This window comes from Nothobranchius furzeri, chromosome 15 (genome assembly GCF_043380555.1).
Source record: "Nothobranchius furzeri strain GRZ-AD chromosome 15, NfurGRZ-RIMD1, whole genome shotgun sequence".
Taxonomy (NCBI): Eukaryota; Metazoa; Chordata; class Actinopteri; order Cyprinodontiformes; family Nothobranchiidae; genus Nothobranchius; species Nothobranchius furzeri.
In genome coordinates this window covers 26,937,705-26,962,218 of record NC_091755.1, presented here as the reverse complement: position 1 = coordinate 26,962,218, position 24,514 = coordinate 26,937,705, and the positions used below count along the sequence as shown (strand labels likewise).

The window sequence follows — 24,514 nt, the reverse complement described above, 5'->3', positions numbered from 1 at the left end:
GTATATTTCTTTACATTTTGATATCTGGTTATGGTCAACAGAAACGGCTGTAATGGCTAAGTTAAAGTCGATCTGACAGAAAATCCTTCATGTACCTGAATTTGAATGTTTTGTCTAGATGAGGAGGGAAACGGCCAGTCGGAGAGCGAAGAGAAGCTTCCAGACCTCCCCCTGCTCAGTGAGCAGCTGCTGTTGGATGAATTATGGGACATGCTTGGGGAGTGTCTGAAGGAGCTGGAGGAGTCCCACGACCAGCATGCTGTGCTGGGTAGGATCCTAAGAAATGGTTCTGTTTGTGTGTTATTGTCCTGCTTGTTCCGTAGTGTAACTCTGCTTTGGTTCTGCAGTGCTCCAGCCTGCTGTTGAAGCTTTCTTTTTAGTTCATGCCACGGAGCGAGAGAGCAAACCACCTGTGAGAGACACACGGGAGAGTCAGCTTTCTCACATCAAAGACGAGCCTCCACCTCTGTCCCCGGCGCCCCTAACACCTGCTACACCTTCGTCTCTAGACCCGTTCTTTTCCAGGGAGCCATCTTCTATGCATATATCATCAAATCTGCCACCAGACACCCAGAAATTTCTCCGGTTTGCAGGTGAGCCTGAAATAATTTAATGCTGATGGTAAAACTTTGTGCAGTTGCTAACGTGACTTGTTATCTTTTCAGAAACTCATCGCACTGTGCTCAATCAGATCCTGAGACAGTCGACCACTCATTTGGCTGATGGGCCTTTTGCGGTGCTGGTTGACTACATACGCATTCTGGACTTTGATGTTAAGAGGAAGTAAGGACCTTTATCTTGTGCCACATTGTCCACATTTTTCTCTTTTAATGTTTTTCTTCTTTTCAGGTATTTCCGCCAGGAGTTGGAGCGTCTCGATGAAGGTCTGAGAAAAGAGGACATGGCCGTGCATGTGAGACGAGATCACGTGTTTGAGGATTCCTACAGGGAACTGCATCGCAAGAGCCCAGAAGACATGAAGAACAGGCTGTAAGGCTTTATTACTTCTGTTTTATCTTTCCGTTGAGACCTGCTCCCGCTGCATCACTCTGCTTCTGTTGCAGGTATATTGTGTTTGAAGGAGAGGAGGGTCAGGATGCTGGCGGCCTGCTGAGGGAGTGGTACATGATCATCTCACGAGAGATGTTCAACCCCATGTACGCTCTGTTCCGCACTTCTCCAGGTGACCGCGTCACCTACACCATCAACCCCTCATCTCACTGCAATCCCAACCACCTCAGCTACTTTAAGTTTGTGGGTCGTGTTGTTGCCAAGGCGGTCTACGATAACCGGCTACTGGAATGCTACTTCACCCGCAGCTTCTATAAACACATCTTGGGCAAGAGTGTCAGGTGCCTGAGCTACTAGATGTCACAGCATCATAATCTTAAGATTTAGACATTATTAATATTCTGAAAACAGTTAAGCGTCGTAATATGTGACTCTTATGCACTTTTTTGTGGCTTCTTCAGGTACACAGACATGGAAAGTGAGGACTACCCGTTCTTCCAGGGTTTGGTGTACCTGTTGGAGAATGATGTGTCCACTCTGGGCTATGAGCTGACATTCAGCACAGAGGTTTGTGTCTCTTAGATGCTCTGATTAAACTTTATAGTTTCCTGTTTATCAGTAGGAAAATATTTGGGTTTGATTTTAACAAATTTAAGAACCGCTTAGATTCTTAACTATTGATGACTCGTTGTTTTCAGGTCCAGGAGTTTGGTGTGTGTGAGGTTAGGGACCTGAAGCCAAATGGAGCCAACATACTGGTCACAGAGGAGAACAAGAAGGAGTACGTGCACCTGGTGTGCCAGATGAAGATGACAGGTGAGGCCTTTACAGTTATCTCACAGAAAAGGTTGGAGTTCATTTAGGATGTACACAAACATGAATTACAAATGTGTGTACTGACGCACAATTAGCTAATTAGTCAATTATCATCAAACGATCATTCGGCAGGAAGCCACTAGGTGGCAGCAGTCTGTTATTGTTGCACGTGTGACACAATTCCTGTGACTGTTTGGGGCCGGGGTTGTCTGTGAAACGTTGAATTTAGCCTAATCAGTTTGTATAATGAATGCTGTGATAACATTGTTTGGCAAATAAAAAAAATATTCCCATGATTTGTTTTCTAGGTGCAATCCGTAAACAGCTGGCGGCTTTCCTTGAGGGATTCTATGAGATCATTCCCAAGAGACTGATCTCCATCTTCACTGAGCAGGAGCTGGAGCTGCTCATCTCTGGCCTGCCCACCATTGACATCGATGACTTGAAGGCTAACACTGAATATCATAAATATCAGTCTAGCTCCATCCAGGTATGTAGATGAGTAAACATGCCCCCAAGTACCAATGCATATGTAGATCTGTGTATTGGGAAACTAATGCTGCTAATGTCAGCTTATTTCCCAGTTATCATTTACAGTTTGTAACTTTCTTTTGTGGCAGATTCAGTGGTTCTGGAGGGCCTTGCGGTCCTTTGATCAGGCTGACCGGGCTAAGTTCCTACAGTTTGTCACTGGCACGTCTAAGGTTCCACTCCAGGGATTTGCTGCGCTGGAGGGCATGAACGGCATCCAGAAGTTCCAGATCCATCGCGATGACCGATCAACTGACCGCCTGCCATCTGCTCACACCTGGTAAACGCATGTTAAACGGATAGATCTCTGAAGGGAACTGAACAGTGCTAATGTGACTGGGTATTTCTTTGTTTTCTAGCTTTAACCAGCTGGACCTACCAGCCTACGAGAGCTACGAGAAGCTGAGACATATGCTGCTGTTGGCCATTCAGGAATGTTCAGAGGGATTCGGACTGGCTTAAACACACTGACATGCATCCACATAAATAGTTTGGCATACTCCTGACACATTCACACTGGTAACCTCTGAACGCAAGCATACACACACACACACGCTTTCATAGACATTACTGGATATCTTGTTGAATGGCCTAGTCTAGCTGGTTTCTATTCCATATAAAACAGATAAAACCAGCAGATGAAGTAAGACTGATTGATACTGCGTACAACACAGAGAGCCTCATTTCGACACCGTTGTGTGTCCTTTCCCAATTTATGGCAAATGCAAGTGAGGATTCATGGACTACTATAAGAGATGTTTTCTTCATTTAGTTTGGTTTCTCTGTACAAAAGGTTTGGGAGTTTATTATGTTCGATCTTTTTTGTTCTCTGGCTGTGTAAAAAGAAACAGAATGTTGTTTGAACAGGATGGTTATAAAACCTTTGGGGGAAAAAACACGTTGGTGGTTTCCTGTTGCAAATTTGTGACCTCACAAGCCTTGACAATGGGGCACATTTATATGGGGGGTAGACGAACAACTTGAGAGGTATTCACCAAAATGCACTTTTCAAGGTTTTGTGGCATTTTTAAGGAAGGATGGATCAACAAATGAAATGAAGAGAAAATCTGAAGTTGATTTAAAAGAAAAAAAGCATAACCATAAATTCTAGAGTATTTTTGGGTATTAAATTGCTGACCCAGCCTTGAGCCTTTGAATCCGAGTGGAATACATGAATAAATGCATAAAATTTCATTTATTGTCTCTTAACAGTGTTTTAGCTATTCTTTGCAGTGAATGGATTTCATCAAAAGATGATGTTTGGCAGCTTTGTGGAATCAGCCTCCCGTGGATGATGCTGATCACAGGAATGAACCTGTCGTGTGTTTTATCTGATGTCTTCATGCACCCTCAGAAGCTGCTGGATGCCCTCCACTCTCACCTCGTGGTCCTCTCAAACATTATTAGGAAAATAATCTGCATTTCACAAAAAATAGCATACCAGCAGTCAAACATGGTAGTGCGATGCTCTGGGTGCATGGATGACTTGCTGCAAATGATAAATTATGAATTCTTCCTACCAAAAGATTCTGATGTAGACTGTTTGACCTTTGACCCTAAAAAACTCAATGTGGCACATCCTTCCACAGCGATGTGTGTGACTCACCAGTGATCACAAACACATGATTACCTCTGCTTTCGCCGAGGATTTTTACAACCAACAAACTAATCACTAAACGGTAAAAGAGCAAAGCAGATGGAGCCTCAGTTCTCATCACCAAAGAAAAATGTTTGTTGTTGTTTTTTTACACAGTGAAAGACCCATAATTAGCTTATCTAACAAACCTTTTCTAACTGATCTTTTCTGTTTTTTACATGACTGAAGCTCATCACATCTGTCATGCACGCAGGGGTGCACTGCACATTTATCATAAAGGCAACCAAAGACACTTATTTTGAAGTAACCGGTCAAACAGTAAAATAAATTGTATTTAAAATCTGCTTGTAGCAGGTAAAATGATCTGATCCCAGTAGAACGAAGCTCTTCGTCACGGTTAAGTGTGATGGGTTGATTTAACGTAACTCACCATTTTTAATCTTTAACCATTTGACTGGTTTGATGCATTCAGGTTCTCTCAGTAGACACGACACTGTGCCAGATTTACAATATGCTTCTCCATCTGTTGGAACAACAGGTGGTAGATTAGAACGTAAACCTGTTTTCTATAACTTCCTCTTTTATCCTTTCTCTGGGGCCTTCATTTGAATCTTCTCACTCTGCTCGGCTTGTCAGAACTCAACTAGCTGGATTTCTTCTGTTTTCACCCCAAACTTCCTGGGAATTGGATCCAATCACTGAGGTTCCCTTCCTCCATTAACCCTTGCGTGCCTGCACCTGTCACTCCCTCTTTTCCTCTCGACAGTCCCCTGTGTGTTCACCTCCTTTCAGCTGCTCCTGCGTGCTGCATTTGCTCCGCTTGAGGAGCCCCAACAAGGGTGGAAATCGAATCTAACGCAGCCCCACCGATGTTTCCGTGCTGCCCCTTTGACCCTCCCCCACCCCCCTCACCTCCCATCTCCCAATGAAAACCGGCACACACCCGTGGCAGAATGAGGAGCATCCATGTCTGATTTGGTGCGTGCTGAGGCGTGATAAATGAAATTACGGTGCTGTCATGCAGGAATTCTTTTCGACCCCACAGTCAGACCTGATTTTTACACACCACCACCCAACCATGTATGTATGAAGCTCTCAGATTAGTGTTCTGCAAGCATCTGTTGCTGTCTTGATGTTTTGATTTGGAAAACAAACAAAAGATTTATTTTACATGCAGTTTGCCTGGAAAAGTATTTGATGAGCATTTCCCCACAAATGCAACAACATCTCTGGTATTCTTGTGGCAATTTTAACAGGAAAAGTTGTTCCCTGTCTGCATCAGCTGGCGATGGGCATGTCAACGCTGCAGCTAAATGAGGTGTTGCAATTCCACCTTCTGGGATCATTAGACTGCACAAAGTGAGTGCAAGTTGTTCCCACTCTGCGCCACTGAGTTTTGGTTTCCCGCACAGATACATGACTTGTATTTCTATTTCATGCTCTTGCTGCAAGCAGAGAAATTATTTCTGCTTTTTAGAGACGCTGATGTCTTAAGTATGGAAGCCCATTCCTGCTACTCAGATATTTCATAATAATGAGAGACTAAGTCACATTTATGAGATATTTTAATTTTTTTTTTTTCATGATTGGTGGGAATAGCCTTACATACTTTACACTGCATGTAGTACAAGTCTGAGAAAAATCTGAAAATAACACAGATTTAATTCATAAGAGTGTGTTTAATATTTAATATTCTGATTGTAGCCTTTCTTCATCAGGAGGCAATGAAGTTAATAGTGACTACAATCTATATGAGCTAGAAAGGTCTCCAGCTTCTGCTTTCCTGCTGCTGCTTTCACTGGCAGTGGGATAAATCACAATCTCTGTGGCCATATTCAGAAATGGTTCATTAGAGGAACTAGTTCAACATTTGAAATGTACTAAATGTATGTACCCCCTGCAAGGGGAGACGTGCTGAATTTAAGACTTCACCTTGCAGCAGGAAACAAAAACTATTAAAACACACTTTGTTTTCTTTCCACTACTACGGTTTTTTAATGCAGCACATGCAAAGTTGAAGGAGAAGTCTGACTTATTGAGGTGGACAGGAGCGAAAACGAGTTTTGACAGCAGTGTGACAACTTGAGGAATGTGTTATGTGATGTTTTCAAACTGTCTGGTTTTGTCACCACCTCCTGATTTAGGCTGCCGTTTCTGCCGGCGTCAGTTCGTTTACCCGACAATGAATCTTCCTCTCTCCAGCTTTGTTTGTGGTTTTATTCGAGCTGTGGGGTCAGAGTTGTGCTCAGGTGGGCGCTGTTCGCTCACCGCCCGCATTTAAACTAAAAGTGACATTCTGCCTACTGTAAAGGTCAGAGTCTTTATAAAAAGCATGTACCTGCTGCTGTTTTGCCTCTGCAGCACCCTCCTCCCCTCCCAGCCTCTCCTTCACCTCCCCTCAGAGGCGCAGCAGGTGGGGGTGAGGGGGAGGCACCTTGTGGCATTTTGGAGAAGAGCCACTGCATGAAATGCAGCCGTGTCGCATCAGAGGTCAGACTGCGGTCAGCTTCTGGAGGTCGTCGTTTAGAGAAGTAATATAGCCGAGCCACCGGGCGGAGGAGAGTTAATAAAGCAGGCAGCAATAACAGCAGAAGAGCTGCCGTCTGGAATAAGCAGCTGATTCATCTAGAGAAGGGAGAGCAGAGCACAAACACTTTGATATTTTCATTTCTGCAACAGCGTTTAAGAAAAGTAGCCAGACAGAACTGATCTTTTGTTGGTGTTTATATGAAAGCTTTTTGAGTGACATTGCAATAACATAACAGTGCATAAAGTTCTATTAAAACATTTTAATATCATCTTTTTGCCTCCCTGATGACACCCTCTCTGCCGCCCTCTCCTTTGTAGAAGCACCTCTTGTTCTGTAGAGGTCGACTCGTTGCGTTTCACATGCAGCTTGATGAGACGTGTTCTACTGAGTGAAGTGCTGCTGGTCCTACTTAGCAGTAGGGCCTCTCTGGGCACGGCAGCAAACTAAATCAGAGTCATTTCCCTTCAATTAGCAAGTGATTAACGCCAGGTCAGGAAAGGCCGGCTGACCTGCCCACGTAACGACGTTAAACCAGATCAATGGATCTCTGAACGTCCGCCTCATCAGCTGGTAATGTCCAAGACAAAGAGCCCACACATCTGGGTTTGTCTGCAGAAAGGAACACCATCTCTTTACCTTTTATTTTTCTGGTTATCTCACTGGTGTTTAACATTTTAATGCAAATTAGTCTTAAAGAAACATTTAATTTGTTACAAACGAAAGCTGAAGTGGGATATAGGAACACCGTTATATTCACTGTAAATCTGAATGAGTGTTTTCTCTTGTGCTTTACCAGCTGTGACTTATTTATTTACCTTTAATATAGATTTTTGGACATGTTTGGAGGATAAACAGAAAGTAATAAATAAGAAGATGAGAGTTGAAGTTTCTCACTGGAATCTTTTATTCCAGCCACGGTTTATGACGCTCATGCTTGACTGGGAATCATTGAACGTAATTTCACTGATTTCCATTTAACCAAAAAGGAAAATTAGTTTTTTTCCTCATTGTCCATCAGTGTCTGGCTGGATTTAATCACTTTAGAGTCCAAACTACTGTCCCAGCCCCAGTGCAGATAGTTTATAGCCCTTTTTCTTTTATTTGCTGGACCAAACCTTCATAACGTTATCCTAACATGCCCGTGCAGCCCGGAGAGCATCCTGAATGTCAGTAGCTTTTAACTGCATGTTCCTCTGTAACACACCTTCGTTAATGCTTTTCCTTTGCCTCTGAACATTCACACCCTCTCTGCAGCCATTTGCTATATTGCCTCCTGTGTTTTAAGCTGATGGAATCGCCTTCGTCTCTGTAGTTTTTGCTGACTGCATCTGTTTTCCCTGCTGCTCCAGGCTTTGAGTTGTTCATTCACAAGCCTGCCTCCCCCTCCACCCCTCCTCATATATCATTCCATCTCTGTGGCCAGCCTGCCAGCTGACTCGTTTACAGTAAGCTGTGGAGGAAGGGAAGTGGATGGAGAGCGTTTGTGTGGCCAGGTGAGCTCCAGGCGGGGTAAAAGTCTCCTCAAAGCTCCAGGAGATGTAAAAGTCTCTCAGTGAGGTGAAACCATCAAGACGTTCTCTCAACAGATCGATTTGGGTGTAGCTTCCTTTCCAGGATGCTAAATTCATTTTGCAGCCCTCTGAATATTTCAGGAGTCTGCATGTTGTAAAAGTTCGATCTGAGTGGATTAATCCCCATCAGCTCTTGTTCCCTGGACGGTTGTGATTATGATGCAAGATTGTAGTAAAAATCAAATTTCATTTCCACAGATTTGACTCTGTCCTCCAGCTCTTGAGTCTCTGTAGCGGAGGGTCTTACCTGACTGGAGAAGCCATCATTATTCCCACACTGGCGGCTTTTGTCCGGATGCCTGGCGGATCCTTGAGCACCAGAGTGCAGATGGGCACGCTGGCACCCCCAGGCTAGAGACACAAAGAGAAATGAAACGACAGCTCAATGGGGACGGGGTGGGGGTGTTTCTGACTGGACCGGTGCTGCCCCAGTTTCCTGAGTTTTATTTTTAGGAACAAAAGTGGACTGAGTATGGAATCGTGCTGCTCCTTCTATTCCAGGAGCAAGAATCAAGTTCATTATGTTTGTGTGTTATGGTGGAGTTGTTGGCAGCAAAATGTCAAAACTTGTCTTTGTTTTTACAATAATAAAGGGAGATGTCAATAGGCATGAAATATATCATTCTAAACAAAATGTAAATAAATATAACAATCTGATTAAGTATCAATACTCAGATCACTGAGGCTTATTTCTGAATATCTATCTATCTATCTATCTATCTATCTATCTATCTATCTATCTATCTATCTATCTATCTATCTATCTATCTATCTATCTATCTATCTATCTATCTATCTATCTATCTATCTATCTATCTATCTATCTATCTATCTATCTATCTATCTATCTGTTTTTTCTTCGTAAGTTTATATCAAGGAGGTAAACTCCTTCCATCCAGAGACAGCTCCTCCTTAAGATCCCCAAGGCATTGCCAGACCAAAGAGGACGTTCATTTCCTTTCAGTGGGTTCTGGATCTCCTCCCAGTGGAATATACAGGAGCTCCTGAGGAGGGGTCCTGGTGAAATACCCGAGCCACCTCAACTGGCTCCTGTTGTTGTGTAAGAGCAGCAGCTCTTCTCAAAGCTTACTTGGATTATGGAGCTCATCTCATCCTATTTCTAATGATGATTCCAGCCAGCCTAGGAAAAATCAAGGACGCTCATTTTAGTCGATTGTTTCCAGGAGTTTGTTCCTTACCCATAATTTTAATCTCATGACCACAGGTATGGATACATGTTAGATATTTTTATATCCTGAAATGAACCAAACAGGAGAGAAGTCAGTAGGTTTTATACGCTGCGAGAGGCAGCGGAGAGCAACCGGTCAAAAGCCTGCAAAGGCCCATGTCCGATCAACTCTGGTGTGTTCTCTCTCTCCAGCTGGTTTTATTGAAACACGGGCAAATAAGGACAAAGAACAATCCATCACTGTCCACACTTAACCAATAACACTGTTGCTTCTATCTAAGGCGGGACCTTCTAAAAAGGAAGTCTCAAGTTACAGGGGTGGCTGCTAGCTTTTCTTTTGCCAAGCAGAGCATTCCCAACTCCCCACAGATAAACATCAGGCTGCATTCCAAAGCCCTGTGGCTTACTTCACAATCATAAGATCAACATATGATCACTTAAAAAGGAACATTTAAGAGAGTAATACATTAAAAACTCTTAACAATACAGGTGGACAATTTTTTTCAAAGTGTCATCTTTCGTCTGAGCTCCTTTTGTCACCTCAACAGAACAGAGGAGCACCACCACCACAGCAGACCAAGCTCTAATCCATCAGTTCATCTCTAGCTCCATCCTACCATCATGAACAAGACAACCAACTTAACCTGCTTGTCACTTACTCATCAACAAGTGCCCGGAGGTGGAGCCTTGGCTTCTGAGGTTCTGCTGGACTCAGCCCATGTGAGCCCACCACCTGCAGGGGGAGACTTCAAGGTCAGGATGAACGGAAGCAGGTGGCAGATGGAGGATGAAACCAAGGCGTGCTGATTCCTGGCATCGCCACTTACAAAACCATACAGTGCAATAGCCTAAAGGATACCAGCACAATATAATACAATGTTTACTCATAACCACATCATTAACTAAAGACGTTTATGTGGAGATGAACCCATGATCACAAACACCTCTGGATGTGCCGTACTGGTGCAGCTCCTACAATCCCTAACCCCCTCGTGATGATTCTTGTATCTTTTTCTTATTTCTCCAATAAACCACTTCTGTATCTTAATCCAACCAAGTCAATAGAAAACCATTTTTATTTTTCATTCTACGTAGAAACTTCCTCCTTGTGTCTGTAAACACGCTTCAAAGGCAGCTGCGTGCTTCTGTTAGCGTCGCCTTCATTTCACCATATTTATTCATATTTGCTGTGGAGCTGCAGACTCTTAAATAAATACGAGAAATAGCTACTGTAGTAAAAAAAATCATCTTAGAACAGCGAGGGGGAAACTGTTCAGCAGGCTGCAGGCAACAAATGAAAAACATCAGGTAGTTCTGGGCTGAAGAGGTGTGAAATCGAGCGGGGTAATTGTTTACAGGATCTTTGTGGACATGAATAAGAGCTGGAACCAGCTCACCTCTCCACACTCAGATAAGAGGGGACGGCATTTCCTAATGCATTTTATTCACCAGCGTTATGTAACATCCATCATACCTGTGATCAGACAATGAGCTGAAGCCCCATCCAGCAAATTAAAAGTTGGGCCTGGTAGCACGTAGAGACACACACAGTCATCATTTTACCGTTTTTTAGTGTATTAGCTCCTGGAATGGAGCAGAGAACATAGGAAGTGTGAATTATCATACCTGGCTCTGCCTGGTGTGTGTGAGGAGCCAAAAAATGGGAGCAGATGAGCCCAGTGATCCTGAAGAAAGAGATGGATGGAGGACGAAAGGGGAGCACAATAAAGGAATGGGCCACAGAGAGTGAGGTGAAGAGAGAGTAAGGGAGGGTACAGAGGAGGAGGAGGCAGGGAGGCAGAGAAGAAGGGTGATGTCACCCCCAACAGGCAGCCAATGAGAGTCAAGGAAGGAGGGAGAGAGCGCGGCCAGAGGAGGGTGTGTTTTTCTATCACTGCAGCATCAGCAGAGAGGAGAGGGGCACAATCAATTTCATAGAGAGGAGGAAGAAAAGACACAAGTAGATAAGGAAGAGGGCAAGAAAAAGGAACCTGAGGAGTTTCCAGAGGAAGAACACCTCTCTGTGAAGGTATGGGGCTCATTTTTTGTTTCTCTGATGATGAGGAGGGTCGTTAAATGGAAACAGAAACGCTGTGAGCTGAGGTGGAGGTGGCTGCTTCTGGCGTCTCACCTTTACTTCATCAACATCAAGATAAAAACAACTTCCTGCTTTATTGAAAACACGTTAACAACCTCTTTATTACATCTGTTTATGTTGCTGCTATCTCATCACTAGAAAAATATTATAATTATTACATCACTCTTGATAATTATAATAATAAAAATGTAAATGTGAATGTTCAAATGCATCAACTATAACGCTAAATTGATTATTGTGATATCAAACTGTAGATTTACTTTAAGGGAAACTGTTTGCATTCATGATTGTTTTAAATCTGCATTCAGAGCACCGCATGCAACAGGGTCTCCTCCGACATTAATATTAAACAAACGGCTGAGCTGGAATAGGTTGTATCACCTCATGAAACCATTTAATTATCATCCTTTTATTACTTTATTATTCTGTTCTGTTTGATTTCTAATTAAAACTAAAGTTAGGATGACAGATGAATAAAAACTAGGTGTGACGTGAAATCATGATGCATTTTCAAGTTTTTATTTTACTTTTTAAAGATGTTTTCTGCATTTCTTTTTGCAAGCTGGAAACATCCATTGAATTCTGCTTTTCATGCCTTCTTGTGCTTGCTTTCTTTTGATAAGAATCTTAATTTTTTCTTCTCCCCTCCCCCAGCTGCAAGCTGAGAGGGTTAATGTTAAGTACAGCCCATGATTGCGATGTGCAACGAGGACTTTCATTGATGCAGAACACGAAACTCAGATAGCAGCCCAGACGACAACAGTTTCTAACAGTTCCTAATCTCCTGCAGCTGCAGCGGGTCAGTTTTTGGAGCAAACATGGAACAAACAATGACATAAAAAAGAAAAGAGGGAAGAATTGATGAGGATATCAACAGGAGACAGACAGAGAGAGAGCTTTTCTTTCTGAGGGAGATATCAGAGGGAAAACAGGGTGGGGCAGCGCCTACAGCAGACTGGAGGTGTTCCAGAGAAAAGCAGCCGCTCACCTGCTGTATGCAACACAGATGCCTGCTTTTAGACCTTCCTTTCCATTCCCATTGGATGGGATTTCTCCACTATTCTGGTTAATGATCTAAAATCCTGCATAGCCAGAAGGAGCTCCTCAAACCTCGGACCATGACCATGTTATTGAACGTTTTGTGTTTTATGGACGAGCAGAAATGACTCTGATATGAGAGTCCTTAGCTGAAAGAGTCAGGAGAGCTGATGCCGGTTTTAGGAAGTGGTGAGCCTGCTCTGAGTTCCTGTCCCATCTGTGCAACATCCATAACCACGCTGCACACAATAGACCAAGATGCAGCTGCTGTGTTTATGGATCCTCTGTGTGGCAGCGATGCTCCCGGGACCCACTTCTGGTCACATTATCATACTATTTAATGCTGACAGGTTTGTGTGGCAGCAGCAGGGTCTGGGTGGCTGTCATGGGAGCTGCTGCTGCAGTGATTCTGTTGTCAGAGCAGCAAGACGTGGAGTCTATGATTACCCTCGCTACAGCACGGTGCAGAACGCAATTTTCCTCTGACGCTGACCATTTAATTGAGCCGTTCTGTCAAAGAGATGGATGAGAACGGGGATTTTTGTGAGGAGAGAAGGACAGAGAGATGGGGATCAGCAACAAACAGACAGGGGAGATTGCTGTAAGCTGTGCATAAAACCATGAAGCTGGGCCAGTGTGGACTTTCTGGTAAAAGCAAAGAAATTAGCATTTTTTAAAATGTCAATCACTTTAAATAAACATTGACAGGAACAGGTGGGGGGAATTAGGATGGTCACAAGGGGAAAGCACCATGTTAATGGGGGAGGAGATATTCCTAAAAGGTTCACTCTATTGACAGATTACAAGTCTGATCAGGTATGTTTCTGCTGCAGAGCTCACCTGAGCAGGCGTTGTGTAGGTGGAGGCGTAGTTGCAGGGATCGGGCCTGCTCTGTTGCTCCACAGACACCTGTTATAGCCACAAGGCATCAGCGCCAGTCCCGTCAAACAAACACAAAAGCATCTGTAGCAGGCCTTGTCTGCAACCCAAACAAACGCTCTGCAGATATCCTGTTGCAGTGCACCAAACTAACGATTCTTCAACGTCGGCTCACCGCTCTGATTACTTAAACGTCCACTCCTGATCAGAAACCACACTCAGCACTTTCTGCTGTTTCATCCATTAGGAGCAGAAGCAGCAGCTGGGTAGGATACAGGTTAAGAGGGAAAAGCATCGCTCTGACTGAAGTGTCAACAATGATACTTTCATGTCTGCTTCCCTTTTAATTTCCCTTTGAGTAGGATAGTAGTTACAAACTCACAGGCACTGATTCAAAGACTCACGAGGGAACTCCCCAGAGTTTTTCTCCTGCTTGTGTGCCTTTTTGAAGCCATGCACGTGTGTGTGTGTGTGTGTGTGTGTGTGTGTGTGTGTGTGTGTGTGTGTGTGTGTGCGTGCGTGCATTTAGAATCCCTTTCACATTCAGGAGGCTGTCAGGATGGAGATTCCCCTCCCTCCACCAGCTCATCAGGCTGGAGCTTGGCTGTTTGATTTGGGCTGTGCAGATGGGAGTCGGCCCAGGGGGTGTCAAGTAGGGGATCTTGTAGACACACTGTCAGAGTTTGTTGGAAACACATTCTGGTGATTTAGGAGAGCTAAGGGTCAGACAGATTGACAGGCAAGCCATGGGTACGTGATTACAGAGAATAGGAGAAGAGGGAAGGAAGCCAGTGGGAGGGGAGATTAAAATTTGCAAAGGTGAGCTGAGGCAGCGTGGAAGACATCCAGCATGAAGCTGGTCGGTTTTAGATGACATGCAGCGACAGCATGAAGCCTTTTTCCTTGTTAGATACCCAGATCAAACCTTTCAACCTTAAAGATGCCATTTCCCTTCATGCATTTACCTTCTTCCCAAATTCCTCATGTCACAAAGTTGTTTAATTCAACAATTCTTATCAGTATTCATGCAGGAGGCGCAAAAAGGAGGGCTTAATCAAAATAATGGCTTATATTAGCCTTCCCAGAAAGAGGGTTGCAGACAAAGACTCATAAATTCAACCCTATTAGACAATTGAACCTGAGATGTGGATTGGTGCTCAAACACAGGCTCCACGTATGGAAATGAATTTAATTTGGCAGAGTGAATTACCCCATTACAGCTTCCAGAGTGATGGAATGAGAGGCAGAGAAGTGCTGATTTCCTGAGATTTTGATGGCTAAAATGAAAAAAACAGCACCACAGCAGAGAAATCCATTAAGATTTTAATTAGAAATTATATTAGAAAGGGATACTAAATAAAAACAACTATTCTTTGTGCCGTTAGCATCACTGCAAAACAACAACAAACAGCAGAAACCAACGTAACAATAAAGCTACACACAGCATAAATGACGGGGGTTATGAGATTTCATATCAGTCCTTCTGTTTGACCTTTGACCATCTTGTCATGTCGACGGACGTTGACAAAACTCCATCTTTGTTTCAGTAACAGAGAATTCCCCACAGCGTCAGCTCCATAAAGAGCCTCCATTGTCCCCAACAGGAACTATAATTAGAACACACAGCCTCCATGTCTCCCAAATGACTACAACGTCTTGTGTAGACGCTCAAAGATCCTCCTCTGCGTACTTGTGTCAGTACATGAATCCTAGTTTTATAGCATCCATGAGATGGATGAATTAAATAGGCAAAGTGTGATGTAATTGCGTTTCATCTGTAAAAGCTTTTGTCTGGTTGTGGAATATTGCTCATCAACATTAGTTAAATAGTATTATGGTTTTGGTTTTACAGATTATTTTCTTTTAAAAGCTTTACGGTCCGTAACAGGAAGCTAAAATGATCATTAAAGTGGATGACTCTGTCTTCAGGCTGTTTGGGTCAGAGCTCTGGTTTTAATCAGGTGATTCTGTAGCAGGTGTTTAGTGTAAAGTTGGTCTTTATGGGTCTGATTTGTACCCAAATAGCCAGTGGTGCCCCCAAAGTGTGGACAGGGTTGCCCCCACCCCCAGATAATAAATCCCATTCCTTGTCACACAAAACATATATTCATCTTCTTCAATGAAGACATAAATGTTAAAGCCAATAATATGCATTTTAATGAATAATTCATTTAATAAATTATTCAAATTGGTCACTGAGGTTCACACCTAACCCTAACCCTTTACCAAAAAATTCTAACTTCCCTCTGGGATTAATAAAGTATCTTTGAATTGAAAAGAATAAATCCCTATGGATTTTTAAATATCTTTATTGAGACAACAGGTGTCCTTTTAAAACCGTTTGAAAATGTTTGAAACAATAACTGTCTTTATTCTGAGGTAGTGTTGTTGAGGTAAATGCATTGGATTTGTTTATTTTTTTGAGGAAAATGAATGACAGGACTCTCCCAGAGTGGTCACAGGGACCAGTTTAGTGTGCCGCCCTAAAAATCTTCACTGGCCCCCCTATAAAGATGTTCTGGGGGCGCCCTGAAACTAGCACCTGTATTTGGAAGGATTTTAAAGCTAGAAGTCTAAATTCACTGTAATTTAATCTTGTTTTTCTAACAACGTTGACAATGTCCCTGACCACATTTCGACTCCACTGTGTGTGTGTGTGTGTGTGTGTGTGTGTGTGTGTGTGTGTTTCATAGGGTCTTCCATTAAACACCCATTGCAGCATTTGTTTACTAATTTATTGATTTTTTTTTTGCTGAGAGACCAGCTGCATTTTTAATGAAACTTTGTGGGGGTGCATGTGTGTGTGCGTGTGTGTGCGTGTGTGTGTGTGTGTGTGTGTGTGTGTGTGGGGGGGGGGGGGTCTATCTCAGCGCTGCAGCTCTGGTTCTTTATGTTTTACAGAACTGTTGAGGTTTTGAAAGGGTTTTAGGTTTATTGTAATGTATTATTAATACGTAGCTCATGTTTTCTTGTCTGTTCCCACTTTAGAAAACGTAAATGTTTCTCGTGTCCATGGGAGGGCTCATATCTCTGCCACAGATAAGCTCACTGAAAGAGTTTCAGTGCAAACAGACTGAAGCTACATCTGATTACAGATGTATCTGTTGCAGAGGATACGTTTTTACTGTCCTGACTGAACATTGTTTTGCATAAACTAAAGACTTTTATATTCTGGCACAGCTCGAGTTGTTTTTTTTTTCTCATTCTCCCTGAAGGAACGGACTGAATCCTGATGTCAAACCTGCAGAAGTTTTAATGATCCGAGATTTTACTTATCAAACAAAACTTCCCTTGAACTTAAAAAAAAGACTTTTAAATTAGGACGTAGACTAATGAGATCCACACACTAAATTATTCTGGAATAAGAGGAAACATGATTTGGTATTTTCAGTCCAGCTCTACGGTCAGAAAAGCGGCCAAATTGAGTTTGCTAGCGTGACCGCGGGGTGTTTGAGATGCACATTATTGTCTCACATACTCTGAGTGTTATGAATCCAGCTAATGGCTTATTTATTTGGCATGTTTACATTTAAGCGTATTGATTTTGTATCCCTGGGCTCTTTCCCACTCTGCATACACACTTCATTTAAACTAACTATAACTGAAGCAGATGGGGCATGAAGCGCGAGCACCCAGACACACTTGAACTGACGCAGCATCCTCAAATAGGTGATGCAAGGAAAAAAAAGCTGTCTGCGAATTTGTCTCGTCTGTGTTGCAACGTTGTTGTTGTGACTGTAGGATCTTGCAGGCGGTTTTATCTGCTGAGTCGGCCATGATATATTCATTAGAGTTGGATTACAGAGTGTGGGAAGGGATCACGTTTGGAGTGGGTTGTAATCCCCATACACTAGCCTAATTTAATCGCACCTACTGTGCCATCCTATTACACACACTACACCCACCGCATGCATGCAGGCGCTGGATGGAGGACAGCAGGGGGGGGGGGGGGGGGGGATACAAGGTTAAAACAGGGTAATGTGAGACAAGAGCCCTGAAGACAAAGAGGGAGGATGAGAAGAGAGAAACAAAACAAAAAGTGTTTTTGAGCAGCAGGGTCAAGTTCAGAGAAATGTGTGAAAGGTGTAAAAAGAGGAAAGAGAGAAGTGTCAAGATAAAAGATAAAAATGACAGAAAGATTCACTTTAAGTCTAATTTTATCATGTTTCAACAAAACATGTAACGCAGGTATCTTATATCCATGCAAAATGAAAAGAGCCTACCAGGAATTTAGCTTTATTTATTATCGTTGTTTAATTTGCCATAAAAACATTCTAGTGTGTCATTAAAGGCAGCTTTATTTGTACGGCACATTCCATACACAGAGGTAATTCAATGTGCTTCCAATAGCGAGAATAGCAAGAGCATTAAAATCGATGTGACACCGCAATTAAAATGTACAAATAAAGTTAGATCAAATTAAAAACACGTGAAAGTTTTCAATGTTGATTTCCAAGTTACTAGAGATGAGACAAATTTGAGGTCATAAGGAAGCTGAATCCATCCGTCACCCTTTTCAGTTCTGACCCGAGGTTCTACCAGCTGACTGTTTCCCAAGGATCTCAGAGCCCTGCTGGGCGTATTTACAGGCAGGAGATCTGCCTTGTTCTCTGGCCTCATGCCACTGGGTGATTTATAAACTAGTAGAAGCGCTTTGAAATCGATTCTGTAGTTTACTGGTAGGTAGAATATGGCTTATACATCTTTGTAGAAAGACGTTTCCTGATTTATTTATGAAAAATAAAGTTGTGATTAATTAGCATATCACACAGCAAATTATGGTTAACATAATTTTCTTGTATCTTTGGAATCACTCTCCCTCTTATCTGCTTGTTTCTGCTCACAGCCGTGATAACAGTACGAACAGGATGTTTTCTGCAACACTGTTTGTCCCATTCACCTCATCTGACTTCTCTGTATCATCAAAGTTCTCTCTCTGAATTTATTATAATTAATCAGGCATCACACAAACCCCGAGCTGCCATAATGAGACTCTGAATTTTGTTTTAAAACTTGTTTGTTTACATCCGCCTCAGCGCTCTGCGGCACTGCGGAGAGAATAGAGCTGTTGCGACCAAACTCTACTGAGCTCTTTTCTGAGGACTTACTGACGGAGCACCAAGGAGACGAGGGGTGAGGCTTGTTGTTGACGTAAGAAACAGATGAAAGGGGGTAAATCCCCAGGAGAAAACAGAGGAGCAACAAGGGGAGGAAGGGAAAACAGAGCAGATGTCACCAGGAGGAGCAAAAACAAACCTCTATAAGTTAAAGTAACTGGAAAAAAATCAGCCGGATGCTGTTAATGAGCTTAACTGGGTAAGTTATACGCAGGAGCTAAAGGCATCATCCTGCAGGCTGATAGGTGGGGCAGGAGAGAATGAAAGGGCTTTCACTATCAGCATCCGTTTAACGAGGTGGATGGAGCCATTAAAGTTTGATTCTGCTCAGGGCAAAGAGCAGGAAGTGTGCAGAGGAGAAGAGATAAAGAGACAGTTAGGGGCAGTGGGAGGTTAAAGGTCAAAGATCCTGCAGTGATTAAGATGTCGGTATGTACAGAGGGAGATGCACGCCTCCAGTGTACGACAGCTTAATCTTCTCTCCACTCCCTCGCTTCTTTTTGGATTTCCTTTTGTTATTTTGACAACAAGCCAGTTGTTGAAAAGAGGACACAGAAGCAAACGGCAGCGGCAGAGTTCTTACCACCTGCAAAAAACTGTTCCCTGTTTTGATTTTTGTTTCGCTTTTTCCCCTAGCCGCCTCCGCATGTGTCAGGAACGCTTTTTATTATTCAGTGTGAATAAATGAAAAATAAGTTTTGTTTGAGAAATGTTGTGATGCAGAAGCTGTAGCAGCTGGTGAGAGTTGCTGTGAGGGGTGTCCTATATAGGAAGAAGCAAAATCAGCATATTTTAAACAGTGTTATTATTGGATGGAGCTGATTTAGATACCTGCCATTGTAGCAGGGGATTTAGTGCTCCAGAATTTTACCTATTTTTTATTTTTCCAATGAAAAGTATCCGTGTGAAAAACGATGCCTTAAAACCTAGCTGTGGGTGTAAAAGCTGTGTGTGTGTGTGTATGTGTGCACGTGTGTGTGTGTGTGTGTGCACGTGTGTGTGTGTGTGAGAATAGTACATAAAGATTGTCAGAGTTTGTTGGGTCAACTCTACAAATCTAATTTGGTTTTTTTTTGCCTCAGGTAAAGGTCGCCACCGTTTTCTTTGCATCTCCGCAGTCTACCTCTCTGCTTCTGTTTCTCTCTCCCTGGAATTGGACACAAAATCTTTTGTCATCTGCCATAACTGAAGTAAAATTGTAGGATAAAGGAGAAACACTCACAGCTGAGTGTTTCTGTTCGCAAACAGAACCCTGGGAGGAAGACAAGTGAGGAAGGAAGCGAGCGGTGAAGCTCTGCAAAATAATATATATAAATAAAGTGGAGATGCAAGTGCATTTGCCATTTTTTTGCTTATTCACTCCGAGTCTGCCTCTCAGAATGGATGTTTAAAAAAGTCCTGATATGGTAGTCACTCTCTTTAAACGTCTGACTGGAGGTGATGCACACGTCGACTGATGGAACAGGTTGCGTGTTTACCCTCTTTCATATTGCAATACGGTGAAAATTGGAACACGCTGCAGAAAATGTCACGTCCTTGATCTCTTTTTTGTTGCTCCGATATGGAGTGTTGCGTGGAAGGGTTTGAGCCGTGTGTAGAAACAGGGATGGAGAGGGACAGGGGGAGTTTATAGACGGGGGTCTGAAGCAGAAACAGGACTGCACGCTTCAGATAACACACAGAGCCGTTTGACTGTGTTTGGCCCTGTCCACAAGCTGCTCTGCCTCAAGCGCAGCTCAGCTCTGGGCTCTATTGGTAATGATTGGATTTAGTTACTGAGCAAAGTCGGTTTCCTGATGATGACGGTAGATGTGATGGGAATTTGCGAGCCACTTAGTGTGGATGGACTGCATCTGCAGATTTCCCCTTAGACTGGCCGGCCTCTCCAGGTACACAGAGTCTGATGGCAGAGGCCGATAAGGAGCTACCTGTAATTGCATTGTGGATTATCTTAGAGGGGAGCTCGTAATGAGGATGTAGCGCAGGACAGATGTGGTCCACACAGTTTTTCTTCTAGAGCGAAGAGGTATAAACCTGATGGAGAAGAGGGAAAAGTGGTGTTACATACTAATGTCAGAAAGCAATCAGCAGGGAGCAGCAATAAAAGGCGGGCGCACAAATAAAAGATAGACGTTGAGCAAAGACGAGACACAGAAAAGAGGAACTCTTTCAACTGAGAAGACGGGAGAAGAGGCAGAGATACTGGGGAGAGAAAGGGATGGAGACGCGGGAGACGAGAGATGAAGGAGGAGAGGGGAGATATATGACAGAGTGAGGGGGGGGGGTGAGCATGTGTGAGGGGGTGGGGAGAGAAATATTTGCAGTGTGCGGCTGAGCGGGAGTCAGGAGGTTGTCATGGTGATTGTGAGGTGAGGAAAGAGAAGGGAAGCATAGGCATTGACACACACATGCACACACACACACCAACAAACAAAGTGAGTCATGCATAACAACACTGACCTGCCACACCTCGGGGTAAACAGCCACACACACACACACACACACAGGTTGTGTGTTCAAGCAAGGTGATAACTGTTTGAGGTTTAATCAGCATGCAACCTCTGCTGTCGTTCATCGTTAGACACACATTTGAACGGCAGGCACACGTCTTAAACTGACTCCTGTGACTTGATGATTAACCAAACCAGCAGTCTACTGCAGCGTGTGTGTGTGTGTGTGTGTGTGTGTGTGTGTGTGTGTGTGTGTGTGTGTGTGTGTGTGTGTGTGTGTGTGTGTGTGTGTGTGTGTGTGTGTGTGTGTGTGTGTGTGTGTGTGTGTGTGCAGCCGTTCCACAGAGGTGCATCGATTATGGTTTCTGCATTGGGTGGAACAGATGAAGATGTGATGATTATATTGGCAACCTGACCTTTAACCTAAGTACACGGGACAGCAGCTCTGACAGCTGAGCCATCTGTTACCCCAAGCAGGATTTTCCTTTACAGGTAAATTTAATTTCTACATAAACCTTCAAAAATTTGGCAGACCCTTTGAGTTCAACAGAAATGGCCTCACTGCTGGATTTTGAGGAGAGAAAAAATTGTTTAAGAAAAGCAAAAACAAAAGAGGAAGGAATACAAGTAAAAGTGGCTCTCATGTTACACCTAGATGCAGTTTTAGACTTTACAGGGTAAAGCTGGGTTTGATTGTCATGCACTAGATGAGTCCACCATTAAAAAGGTGAACGACAGATAATAATGGCTTTGGAAGTTGTCTTCTAACCTGGGTAACAACTTCAAATGTGCCCAAAAATATATATGTATTTTTTAAGTTGTTTGATGCAACTTGATGGTTAAAACAATTTTTTCCCAATCGCCAGTTACTTTGACACAAGTCTATTTAGTCAAAAATCAATCTTTAATGAGCTAAACTTTTTTTCCATGCACAAAGAAGCTGTTAGCTTGCGTTGCCTGCCTGGCACAGAGAAAAGCATCATCTGTATGTTTTCATTAATCCTGTCATTACATGTCTGACGGCAGCATGTCGCAGCAAGTTGTTGAGCCACCGGGGCTTTTCCATCCAAATGTGTCATGATGGCTTGATTGACCTTTGCCCTTTCAGCATCTCATTTCCATGAAGTGGTGGGAAAATAGGACTGCATCCATCCAAAACAACCCTTCACAATAATTACTGCAGAGATGGTGAAATAGCTTTATCTAGTCATGTTTACTGTAAAATTTACCTCGGAGAAGACAGCTCATAGTATAGTCATCGACAGGAGGTCATGGATCACACACATTCACGTGTACACTCATGCATGCAGGTTGTGGACGGCCTGTTTTCCGTACAGAGAGAATCACCTGCACTTGCATGTCACACAAGTGGCTGGCGGCTGTGTCCTGCAGCTCTGTGCAGGCCTGACCCCAGGGACCACTCCCACCTCTCTGTCTGCTGAACGGCTTGTCTGTGCGGCTCCTCCTTATGCAACCTGCAACCTCCCCCCACGTGCACACCTCACTTGATGTGACCCAGACGTGCACACATGTGCTTCACCTCATGCTTGAATTTGATCTGGAAGCACCACAGCTCTCGTTTTGCTTCTGCAGCTTGATGTTGAATTCATGCACGGCTGACTTGAATAACAATGCAAGTGGAATAAAGAAAAGAAAAAAACAACACATTCATGTAAATGCTGATGATGTCTGCTTCTAGAAAGGCTCTAGTGTGGATGTGCAGTGGCAGCTCTCCCTCTGGTCCTGTGACTGTTTGTGTTGCTGCAGCTGATTTGTCATCTCCAGCTGCGTTAAGCTGCTGCATCTTGTTTCAGGGCAAACATGAGCAGACACTATACTGATGTCGGCTTATTATTTTTTTTCATCTCGGTCCGCTTTGATCCCCAAAGGCTTTGCTGCTTCACACGTTCTAAAATCTCCCCTTTTTCATCTGTCTGATCTCCCCCTAATTTTTCTCTCTGAGGGACAAATCTCTGTGTTTACTGAAGTCTCTTCACTCTGCCTCTCTTCCCAACAGCAAAAACCATCCAAAAAAAGAAGAAAAAAATAGATGAAGGTGGTGCTGAAGGTCAAAACGAACGTCAGAATGAGAAGAAATACGAGTAAATGTATTCATTTCAGAAGAGGAGAAAAGAGGCGAGGCTGTCTGCAGGAGATAAAAAGGGAGAAACAGAAGACTGTGAGATGAAGAAAGAGGCATGGAAGGAAGCAGGGAGGAGTACAGAGAGAAGGTCACTCCTAATAGCTCCTCCATGTAATTTCATAACGCCATGATTGCCTTCTTTAGTTGAGCTAACACCATTAACTTACTGCTGCATGGACACAAAACCATCCTGCCTCTGGAAGCATCTCCATCAGCGGTGTAGTCACCTGGCTGAGTGCATGTGAGATGTGTTACTGCTGAATGATTTGGTGGAATCTTCCCTTATCTTATCTGGGAGCATGTGTGGTATTTGTGGGGGTGTTTACATGCACCACGTTTTGTGTGTTCAACACGACACTCAGGGTGGGTCTGTAATTAGCGTGCACTTTGCTGCAGGCGCTGAATCTGCTGCAAATGAACCAAATGACACCTACAGGAAAGGGTGCACCGGCATAATGAGAGCTTTTGTTCGTGAGTGCAAACATGTGCATAGGATATATGTTTCTCATTCTGCATACAGAAAAAGTCTGATTTGTTTTCTTGTTGTTGGTTGTTTTGGTTTGATCTGTTTTCTGCTGAGGCTCGTAGATAAAATGCATGAGTGGCAAAAAACTTGGAGGAGGTACTCAGTAAGGCTTTGAGTGTGTAGTACACAGGTGTGCTGAATTGGGACGGGAGCATTCATCATCGACATGTCGGGATGCTGGTAGCTGTTTTTACTACCAGAAAAATTCTTTAACAACTTTCAAACAATTCTTTGATAAAATCTCCATCCATTGCTGTTCACATTTAATCTTAGTCTAAAACATTCCCAGCATGAATAAATATCATCAGTCGTGTGAAAATGAACTTCGTTCATTTGAAAATACATATTTTCAGAAAAGGCACTTGAGCCATTGCTCCTCCTTCTTCTCAAAATTCCCACGCATCAATGGATTGTGGGTAATACCCTTGCCCCAAGTTCACATCGATGCAGACTCCGGCAAAGTGATGATCAAGGATGCAAAAGGTGCATATTCACCTTCCACAACTGAGAACTGAGATTCTCTATGAACTTGCACCCCTTGACAGGATTGCATTATTGAAAGGTGGAAGTGAGAGTTTTGGGATTGGGCCATACTTTAAAATAACTGCAGCCATCCACTAGGGGGCACTTCAATTCCTTTCGCTTCATTTAAATTCCTTGTCTTATCAACATGGGTGTTAGAACAGATCTCACCATAACTGACTGTATTTTGTGAGACTGCATTCTTATTGACCAAAATGCTTATTAGTCCATTATTTTTTTTACATAAGAAGATTTAATGTAAAGCTCTGGCATGAAAGGTGACATGCATTCTTGGAGAAATTTCAAGAAGTTTTCATATTTAATCAGTGTTTTTGAACTTTTACTCTGATTATTTTTATATCTCTTTTAGTGTTTGATTTTAAAAAATGACAGAGTGTAAACAAAAACAAAACACATTAATGTTTTAATCGGTTTCTCTGCCTGTAAACTGACGTCCTTATCAGCTGTGGACGTAAGTGAGCAGCACGATGGAGGC

The 24,514-nt window shown here is 43.1% G+C and overlaps 2 protein-coding genes and 1 long non-coding RNA gene across 19 annotated transcripts in view; 2 read left to right on the top strand and 1 right to left on the bottom strand.

Moving 5' to 3' along the window:
- The window catches only part of huwe1 (HECT, UBA and WWE domain containing E3 ubiquitin protein ligase 1), a 41,882-nt gene extending 38,330 nt beyond the window's left edge, over positions 1-3,552 (top strand). For all 16 annotated transcript variants that reach the window (XM_070544630.1, XM_070544625.1, XM_070544629.1 and 13 more), the window contains 10 exons: positions 119-268; positions 348-593; positions 666-783; positions 850-990; positions 1,065-1,352; positions 1,473-1,578; positions 1,710-1,827; positions 2,136-2,317; positions 2,448-2,638; positions 2,718-3,552. In XM_070544630.1, coding sequence (XP_070400731.1) covers positions 119-268; positions 348-593; positions 666-783; positions 850-990; positions 1,065-1,352; positions 1,473-1,578; positions 1,710-1,827; positions 2,136-2,317; positions 2,448-2,638; positions 2,718-2,820 — 1,643 coding nt within the window. In that variant the 3' untranslated portion in view covers positions 2,821-3,552. The remainder of the gene's footprint in view (positions 1-118; positions 269-347; positions 594-665; positions 784-849; positions 991-1,064; positions 1,353-1,472; positions 1,579-1,709; positions 1,828-2,135; positions 2,318-2,447; positions 2,639-2,717) is intronic.
- Positions 3,553-6,443: 2,891 nt separating this feature from the next.
- LOC107390867 (uncharacterized) lies at positions 6,444-10,994 on the bottom strand. 2 transcript variants are annotated; one of them, XR_008564258.2, is made up of 5 exons: positions 10,872-10,994; positions 9,905-9,978; positions 9,147-9,197; positions 8,304-8,407; positions 6,444-6,580 (listed from the first exon to the last, which is right to left on the bottom strand). It is a non-coding gene; the product is annotated as an uncharacterized lncRNA (long non-coding RNA). The 2 variants fall into 2 exon arrangements; XR_008564256.2 differs by lacking the exon at positions 9,147-9,197.
- A 140-nt stretch (positions 10,995-11,134) lies between these two features.
- Positions 11,135-24,514, top strand: part of l1cama (L1 cell adhesion molecule, paralog a) — a 36,281-nt gene continuing 22,901 nt past the window's right edge. The window contains exon 1 of the mRNA XM_015967849.3: positions 11,135-11,274. The gene's annotated coding sequence lies outside the window, so the exon portion shown is untranslated. The remainder of the gene's footprint in view (positions 11,275-24,514) is intronic.